The 10406-nt window shown below is 48.3% G+C and overlaps 1 protein-coding gene across 1 annotated transcript in view; it reads left to right on the forward strand.

The window, feature by feature from the left end:
- The first annotated feature begins 9674 nt into the window (after nt 1-9674).
- Nucleotides 9675-10406, forward strand: part of rab4b (RAB4B, member RAS oncogene family) — an 8933-nt gene continuing 8201 nt past the window's right edge. Inside the window, exon 1 of the mRNA XM_076976155.1 lies at nt 9675-9841. Coding sequence (XP_076832270.1) covers nt 9826-9841 — 16 coding nt within the window. The 5' untranslated portion in view covers nt 9675-9825. The remainder of the gene's footprint in view (nt 9842-10406) is intronic.

Consider the following 10406-nt stretch of genomic DNA (forward strand, 5'->3'; position numbering starts at 1 on the left):
AACCTACATCCTCACACCACCACCAAACCTACATCCTCACACCACCACCAAACCTACATCCTCACACCACCACCAAACCAACATCCTCACTCCACCACCAAACCTACATCCTCACACCACCACCAAACCAACATCCTCACTCCACCACCACCAAACCTACATCCTCACACCACCACCAAACCAACATCCTCACACCACCACCAAACCTACATCCTCACACCACCACCAAACCAACATCCTCACACCACCACCAAACCAACATCCTCACACCACCACCACCAAACCTACATCCTCACACCACCACCAAACCTACATCCTCACACCACCACCACCAAACCAACATCCTCACACCACCACCAAACCAACATCCTCACAGCACCACCAAACCAACATCCTCACACCACCACCACCAAACCTACATCCTCACAGCACCACCAAACCAACATCCTCACACCACCACCACCAAACCTACATCCTCACACCACCACCACCAAACCAACATCCTCACACCACCACCACCAAACCTACATCCTCACACCACCACCACCAAACCTACATCCTCACACCACCACCAAACCTACATCCTCACACCACCACCACCAAACCTACATCTTCACACCACCACCAAACCTACATCCTCACACCACCACCAAACCAACATCCTCACTCCACCACCAAACCTACATCCTCACACCACCACCACCAAACCTACATCCTCACACCACCACCAAACCAACATCCTCACTCCACCACCAAACCTACATCCTCACACCACCACCAAACCAACATCCTCACACCACCACCACCAAACCAACATCCTCACTCCACCACCAAACCTACATCCTCACACCACCACCAAACCTACATCCTCACAGCACCACCACCAAACCTACATCCTCACACCACCACCAAACCAACATCCTCACACCACCACCACCAAACCTACATCCTCACTCCACCACCAAACCTACATCCTCTCACCACCACCAAACCTACATCCTCACACCACCACCACCAAACCAACATCCTCACACCACCACCAAGCCTACATCCTCACACCACCACCAAACCTACATCCTCACAGCACCACCACCAAACCTACATCCTCACACCACCACCAAACCTTCATCCTCACACCACCACCACCAAACCTACATCCTCACTCCACCACCAAACCTACATCCTCACAACACCACCAAACCAACATCCTCACTCCACCACCAAACCAACATCCTCACACCACCACCAAACCAACATCCTCACACCACCACCAAACCTACATCCTCACACCACCACCAAACCAACATCCTCACACCACCACCACCAAATCTACATCCTCACACCACCACCACCAAACCAACATCCTCACACCACCACCACCAAACCTACATCCTCACAGCACCACCACCAAACCAACATTCTCACAGCACCACCACCAAACCTACATCCTCACACCACCACCACCAAACCTACATCCTCACACCACCACCACCAAACCAACATTCTCACAGCACCACCACCAAACCTACATCCTCACAGCACCACCACCAAACCTACATCCTCACAGCACCACCACCAAACCAACATCCTCACACCACCACCAAACCTACATCCTCACACCACCACCAAACCAACATCCTCACACCACCACCAAACCAACATCCTCACACCACCACCAAACCTACATCCTCACACCACCACCAAACCTACATCCTCACACCACCACCAAACCTACATCCTCACACCACCACCAAACCAACATCCTCACACCACCACCAAACCAACATCCTTACACCACCACCAAACCTACATCCTCACACCACCACCAAACCTACATCCTCACACCACCACCAAACCTACATCCTCACACCACCACCACCAAACCAACATCCTCACACCACCACCACCAAACCTACATCCTCACACCACCACCAAGCCTACATCCTCACACCACCACCACCAAACCTACATCCTCACACCACCACCAAACCAACATTCTCACACCACCACCACCAAACCTACATCCTCACACCACCACCAAACCAACATCCTCACACCACCACCAAACCTACATCCTCACACCACCACCAAACCTACATCCTCACAGCACCACCAAACCTACATCCTCACAACTGCACTGAACAAGGGGGGTTATGGAAATGATGTCATCTGTGTGGGATGATACAGTTCTCTCAGAAATGGAGGATAGCTGCCCTGACGTCCTCAGGATTCATGATATATAGTTGGAGTGTGTGTGTGTGTGTGTGTGTGTGTGTGTGTGTGTGTGTGTGTGTGTGTGTGTGTGTGTGTGTGTGTGTGTTTACTTGTATTGCTTGCACAAAGAGAGAGAATTAGAGAAGGTGGAGGAGGTGTAGTAAGAAGTGGGGGAGGAGAGAAGACAGATCTCTGTATCCTGACTCCCACAACACCCACAACTCCCACAGTTCCCACAGTTCCCACAGCCATCACAGCATGTCACAATAAGCCATTTGTTCATCAGAGCAGAATGGGGCAATAAAAAGTCCTGGTCCTGAGTGTCTGTGTTGTGAATGTCCTGCACTGCTGTTTATTGAATGTCCTGCTCCTGCCGTGTACGTGTTGCTGCCTAAGGGGCTCCTGTCAGAGTTACGCAACTCTTTCACAGAGGGGAACACAGCTGTCAGGCCAGCTGAGCTGGTGTTGAGAGATCACTGAAATTAGAGTGTGTCCGGGTCTGTATGTGAACATCATTGGAGCTCAGTCAGCACTGTAAGCGTGCAGAGGCCCACCGTAACTCCAGGGACAGCTCTGTCTCACAGCTCTGACCTGGGAGCTCTGTCTCACAGCTCTATCCTGGGAGCTCTGTCTCACAGCTCTGACCTGGGAGCTCTGTCTCACAGCTCTATCCTGGGAGCTCTGTCTCACAGCTCTGACCTGGGAGCTCTGTCTCACAGCTTTCTCCTGGGAGCTCTGTCTCACAGCTCTGTCCTAGGAGCTCTGTCTCACAGCTCTATCCTGGGAGCTCTGTCTCACAGCTCTATCCTGGGAGCTCTGTCTCACAGCTCTGTTCTGGGAGCTCTGTCTCACAGCTCTCTCCTGGGAGCTCTGTCTCACAGCTCTGTTCTGGGAGCTCTGTCTCACAGCTCTGTTCTGGGAGCTCTGTCTCACAGCTCTCTCCTGGGAGCTCTGTCTCACAGCTCTGTTCTGGGAGCTCTGTCTCACAGCTCTGACCTGGGAGCTCTGTCTCACAGCTTTCTCCTGGGAGCTCTGTCTCACAGCTCTGACCTGGGAGCTCTGTCTCACAGCTCTATCCTGGGAGCTCTGTCTGACAATTTTATCCTGGGTGATCAGTCTAATGCCTCTATCCTCAGTACCTTGACCGACGTCTGTATCCTGGGTCCTTTGTCTGACAAGTCTCTCCTGAATGCTCTGTACGATGGCTGTATCTGGGTGCTCTATATGATGGCTGTATCTGGGTGCTCTGTACGATGGCTGTATCTGAGTGCTCTGTCTGATGGCCGTTTCTCTAACACTCTCTAACAGCTCTATCCTAGGTGCTCTGCCTGACATCTCTAACTTCGGTGCAGCGCCTACAGAAATGTGCCTACACGTTCCCCGCGCACCCCTACAACACGATCGCTCTCCGATATGCTTGTATGGATTCCTGACATTCTGGGAGTGACATCACATATGAATTCCTAGGCAAGTCGTGTCCAGTCACTCAGTGAACACCACATTCTCCTACAGTAGCTTCATAATATCCTACAACATGATTGATCATTTTTCTTTTTTAGAAAAGCAACCCTCTCCACACAATGCCAGCGCACAACGAAAATGAACCGAAAGCTCGAAGTGTAACAGGAATGTTATAATAACACAGTGCAATGTTGAGCCTGCAGCTTCAAAACAGGGTTTGAGCCACAACTGAGCTGTGTGCTTTCGTGCATCTGCAAACATTTGGTCATATAATTGTAGAAAGGAGATTACTCCACCAATTCTCTGCAACAAGGGCGTCGGTGAAGGGTCAACACGGATGCATGAGCTGGTTCTCAACCTCACCCTGTTTTCTCACCTTTCAATTCAATGATCACCTTTGTATTCACCTCATAATTAGTGGAAAGCAAGTTACGTGTGATTTTACCCCGCCACACTACAGTCCAGGTTCCAGGATCTCCGCACAGACGTGGGGCTGTGTTGACTACTGGATGAGGAGACGTCCGTACTGATAAGGGAGGTTTGTGTCAACAGGCCCGTCTCCAGTGTCCTGATCTTCCTTTTCCTCTCCATTCAGGCTCTCACACTGACACTGGGATGTAAAAGCTTTTTTGGCATAAGATGTAATTGGAGTAAACGTAGCTAAATGTAGCCCCCCCCCCCCCCCTCCCTTGGAGCAATATGCCCTCTTTAAAGTTAAAAGCCCCCCGTGATGAAGAGGCCGTGGACTTCCGTCTCGTCCGTCACACTCCCCTTCCTCTCTTAGCCTTTCCATTCAGTTACAGCATGTAAGCAAATCACAGTGACTTAAAGTCGTGTTGCCAAAGCGCCTAAACAACACAAGAGCAGTTCAGCGGGGTGTTTCCTTTGTCTTCTGCCCCTGACCCAATCAGCCCTTCTTCCCAGGGCTAGGTAGATGAAGATCTCTGTGTGTGTGTGTGTGTGTGTGTGTGTGTGTGTGTGTGTGTGTGTGTGTGTGTGTGTGTGTGTGTGTGTGTGTGTGTGTGTGTGTGTGTTTAGGGGGACCGCCTGCTTCCAGCCTATAACTGATAACTGAGGGTGGGAAATGCCCTAAAGGGATCAGATAGCAGTCTGTGTGTGTGTGTGTGTGTGTGTGTGTGTGTGTGTGTGTGTGTGTGTGTGTGTGTGTGTGTGTGTGTGTGGGCTCAGATAGCAGTCTGTGTGTGAGCAGAGGTGACAGCGTGTTTCATTCTTCCACTCTTTCATTCGTCCCGGTCGGCGTGGCTTGACATGTCCTTCTCTATACACTCACACTGACCCTGTAGCAGTGTCTACAGGACTCCTGTATTTGATATTCCCTCCCTCTCTCTCTCTCTCTCTCTCTCTCTCTCACACACACACACACACTCACATGCACATACACAATCATAACAATTCTAATTTTACAATTCTAACCACATTTCTATATTTGCTTGTTATCATGGGGACATTTAGTCATACACACATATATATTGTGGCGTGTGAAACAATCTCAGGTCATGTTTTCATGGTTGTAATATGAATGTTCCACTGTGTCAGTGATTTGGTCATTTTTCCAAAACACAAAGAGTAACTGTCCACAAAAGCTTTCCACAGAGTTCTATAGGTTTCACACTATGCATCGTCTACAACAACCCCCATAGCAACTTACATCTCAAGATTTATGGAATAAAACATAATTACTGCATTCAGACATTTGATATAGCTACTAATAGATAATAGGAGTTTTATTGCTTTCATGCTAATAAGCGTTTTATTAGATGAGTTTTATTAGATATACCATGCTCATGGGCATATTTTACGGGCACCAATAATATTCATTGCCTACATAGTTGCTTCATAGCAAAAGTCATGGTTGTTGTGTAACTTCAGTATTTAGCAGTGTGTGGCGGTATTTTGGAGTGTGTGTCTGAAGGGCTGTGGTTCAGCTTCACATGCACAGGAGACATGGTCCAGGTGGAGAATTGGTCTGGGTGGAGACATGGTCCAGGTGGAGAATCACCCTGGGTGGACCTAACTGAGATTGGCTGCACCTGTGTGTGATTAATGGCAGCTGACTCAAAGCCCCGCCTCTTCTGTCAGTAGGTGTCTGGATCCAGTGAGAGTGTCGATGCACACCAAGCCTGGCTGAAAGTCAACAAAGAGAAAAAAAAGAGACCCCTCCCCCTTGGCTCTTGCTCCTCCCCCTGGTACAGACCCCGCCTCCTAGCTCAGGCTTCTCATTCTGATGTCTGTGCTCTGACTGGTCATCTCTGTACTGAACATGACCTTTACAATAGCACGATGGTGATGTTTTAATTCAAATGGAGCTCTGAGACTCAAAAAGAGGACAAATGACCTTTGAGATGTTCAAACTAGCCACCAAGTCAACATTCCAGGATCCTTCTCTGACTTGTGGAAATACAAAAAGGCTTAATGTCAGCTCAGTTCTCTGGGTGTTTTCTACAAGAGCAAAACAATAGCACACATTGTCAGTTTCAGTAATGAGTGCCCTGTGAGATCTTAACTAGCATCTCAAAGCACATAACAACATAACGGGTCTGCATAATTACTGTTACATTTCTGCCCTTACCATAGTGACATACTATTCTACCATAGTGTTTCTTTATTATACCGCTAAATGTTAACACTTATCTCCACACAGAGACATTCCTCTCATGGTGCTTTAAGGAACAGAGGTGTAGGGGAGCGGAGACGTCTTTGACGGCGGTTCCCCTCACTGTCTTTTATAAGAGTGAATGCCAAGTTTTACGTTGAACAGAACAATGGTGGTGGTGTGAGAAGGAGCTGGCCTTTCTCCTCTGCCCCACAGGCTAGTGAATACTGTGGAACTGACGCTCACAGAGCAGACGCTCACAGAGCAGACGATCACAACAGAGCAGACGCTCACAACAGAGCAGACGATCACAACAGAGCAGACGCTCACAGAGCAGACGCTCACAACAGAGCACACGCTCACAACAGAGCAGATGCTCACAACAAAGCAGACGCTCACAGAGCAGACGCTCACAACAGAGCAGACGCTCACAGAGCAGATGCTCACAACAGAGCAGACGCTCACAACAGAGCAGATGCTCACAACAGAGCAGACGCTCACAGAGCAGACGCTCACAACAGAGCAGACGATCACAACAGAGCAGACGCTCACAGAGCAGACGCTCACAACAGAGCAGACGCTCACAACAGAGCAGACGATCACAACAGAGCAGACGCTCACAGAGCAGACGCTCACAACAGAGCACACGCTCACAACAGAGCAGATGCTCACAACAAAGCAGACGCTCACAGAGCAGACGCTCACAACAGAGCAGACGCTCACAGAGCAGATGCTCACAACAGAGCAGACGCTCACAACAGAGCAGATGCTCACAACAGAGCAGACGCTCACAGAGCAGACGCTCACAACAGAGCAGACGATCACAACAGAGCAGACGCTCACAGAGCAGACGCTCACAACAGAGCAGACGATCACAAGACGATCACAACAGAGCAGACGCTCACAGAGCAGACGCTCACAACAGAGCAGACGCTCACAGAGCAGACGCTCACAACAGAGCAGATGCTCACAACAGAGCAGACGCTCACAGAGCAGATGCTCACAACAGAACAGGCACTCACAGAGGAGATGCTCACAACAGAGCAGGCGGTCACAACAGAGCAGACGCTCACAGAGCAGACACTCACAACCTGCCTCAGATAGTCTCTCTCTCAGGCTGTGGTCTTCCACACCATTTCTTCTCAAACAATCAATCGATCCTGTGCAGTTTCTCCACTGTGAACATTTTTTCTTAAAGCTCTCTAGCTCCTTCAGTTGGCCAGTCTGAGAAGGCATAGCTTCCCTGGAGCAGTGAGGGAACGTTCTCTACCCAGACACCCCTGCACAGGGAGGGACGTTCTCTACCCAGACACCCCTGCACAGCAGCTGTGCAGAATAAAGCAATCAGAGAACAGCAACTGCTTAAACATGCTGGTGTTACATAACTGCAACACGCCCTGCATTTCAACCTACAGTCCCTCTCATTGTATTTCTCATGTGCCTGTCATAATGCATGAATGCTACAGTATGCATGAATGTCACAGGTTTGTATGGGGAACAGTATCTCATACATTTAGAGTAAGACCGCCTCATCCCTTTTTATTTCTCTACAGGAGCAGATTCACTATAAGCCGTCCACTGTTCTTCATCACTGGCTGTGCTGAGCACATTTCGAAGATTACAGCTATCTCCCGCTGAAGCTCGGATTCCCTCGGGTAACTTGATTCAAGCTGGAAAATGATTCATGGTTTTAACACCGTAGACTCATCTGCTGTGATCATCCCAGTATTTTCCTTAACAGTGACCCAAACAAACCAGTCTCTGTTTTTCTTTCTTCTGTGAGAACATGTAGGTGACATGTCCTGACATGCCTCTCCTGTGCCTTGCCTGTGAGCGTATGTGTGTGTGTGTGTGTGTGTGTGTGTGTGTGTGTGTGTGTGTGTGTGTGTGTGTGTGTGTGTGTGTGTGTGTGTGTGTGTGAATTACTGAATGTATGTACTTCAGGAGTGCTGACATACTTAGCTCTAATCTATCTGCTGTGTTTATGAGTATGTTCAAGGTGAACAGCGTGGCTTCTGCTCAGTCTAAACAAAGGCAGGCTTAAGGTCTCCTGGCCCACAATGCCATGGCTTTGGGCCATACAGCACAGAGAACACACTCCCAACTTACTGCAGCCGCCACTTTAAGTTTAGACAACCTTAAGAAAACATCCATGCCCTCACACGACGCTTCCTCCTCCTTTTAATCTTTGAGACAAAAAGAGCTTTTAAAAGAGAGTAAGAGGCTCAGGCAGGATGGAGCAGCCCCAGGAGAACAAAGACAGAGCGGCAAGCACAGAGATGGAGGCAGAGGGTGCAGTGATTTATCACCTGTTACTCCTGTGTGTGTGTGTGTGTGTGTGTGTGTGTGTGTGTGTGTGTGTGTGTGTGTGTGTGTGTGTGTGTGTGTGTGTGTGTGTGTGTGTGTGTGTGTGTGTGTGTGTGAGAGAGAGAGAGAGAGAGAGAGAGAGAGAGAGAGGTGTGGAAAGGAGATAATGGGAGATCAGTGTCTTTGTGTTTCAGAAACAGTTGTCTCTAGCCAACACTTGAACATTTGCACCCTAAACATAAAGGGGTCAAAGCCATCTCCTCCAGGAGAACACCAGTGGAGTCCACACACAAAACCAGCGAAAACGCTATGTCATCACACCAGCAAGTTATTTTATCTTAGAGGGTTATTTTTTATTTATTTACTTTTTTTTTTTTTTGTTGCTTTTTTAATCAAGTTGTCATGTTTTAGTTTTGGGGGGAGGATTAATAGACAGCATTTACAGAACTAGAGAATAGTCACTGATATATTATTAATATCTCATTAATTATCAGACCTTTTGAACTTAATCATGCCAAAATGACCAGAGAAAACGCTAAATAAAGTACTACAACCTTTCAGTTGTGAGACAAACAGCTATAAAGGTACGTACTGCTGAAGTCTGCCAAAATCCTGCAAGAGGTTTTACTGCCATCATGTGGTGATCTAAAGAGTAACCAAATGTTTATATATTAGATTATATATGATCTGTGTGTGTGTGTGTGTGTGTGTGTGTGTGTGTGTGTGTGTGTGTGTGTGTGTGTGTGTGTGTGTGTGTGTGTGTGTGTGTAAGTAAAAAATAAGCACAGTATTAGACGGGCTGTAACAAACGTTGGTGACATTAATTGTATCAATCCCATTAAAATGCATTTAAAACGTGATGCCGACAAGGCCCCGCTCTAATACACTCATATGATGCATATAACGTATATAACGTACAACATTAACGACATTCCGACACTAGACTGGGCCGGAGTGGATGGAGTTGCGCCCCCCCCCTCCCCCCCCCCCCCCCCCCCCATCCCACCCTGCGTCAGTCTGCGTGATGACGCAAGCGCGTTCGCACTTGCGCTGCCATTGCGAAACCGGAAACGCTGCGGCGGTAGAAAAGTAGCTAGCGCGTCGGCTAACGCCACTGGAGGCTGTAGCGCAGCGAGCCGGAGAAACACCTCAGTATTGTTCGGATTAAACAAACACTCAAATACCGCCAGGCCAGTTGAGTACCGGTCGTGTCCAAAAGCGGGGTCGACATGTCAGAGACATACGGTAATGTTACACACATTAAGCAGTAAGCGAAGAAGCAAAGTGAATACATTATTCGGCCGGGCGGCTGAGGTAAACACGCTAGCTGGTTAGCCGCCTAGCTGCTCGGAGTTTGGGTTTTTTTTTGACAGTTAGCTCGAGATGCTAACCGGTCAGAGCGCGTGCCTGTCTCCCTCGCGCGTGACGGTCACTACAGCAACGGCGCACGTTCTTCACCAGCCCACAGTTACACCACTTTAGACGAATGAGTTTATATTGATCTAGTCTGGCTGGAACAGCTGTTAACATGTTTAGCCCAGTTACCAGTTAGCTGGCTGAATAAAATGTACATAAATTCACGCTGTCGATACGTATGAAGTCAAACTAGATAACCATCTTTTTAAAAATATGGTTTTCATTTTTGTGTTCTTATGAGTGTCCTCAAGTTGGTTCAATACACATCTGAATACAGATACTGAAGCACTGACAACACCTGAACTATTTCAACTAAGTTTATATTCATCTTTTATCATGTTGGGTGAATCACAGTATTGATGTAGAATAATAGTTGAAAACCTTTTTTCCTGGT

The sequence above is a fragment of the Brachyhypopomus gauderio genome, chromosome 16, assembly GCF_052324685.1.
Source record: "Brachyhypopomus gauderio isolate BG-103 chromosome 16, BGAUD_0.2, whole genome shotgun sequence".
Lineage (NCBI taxonomy): Eukaryota > Metazoa > Chordata > Actinopteri > Gymnotiformes > Hypopomidae > Brachyhypopomus > Brachyhypopomus gauderio.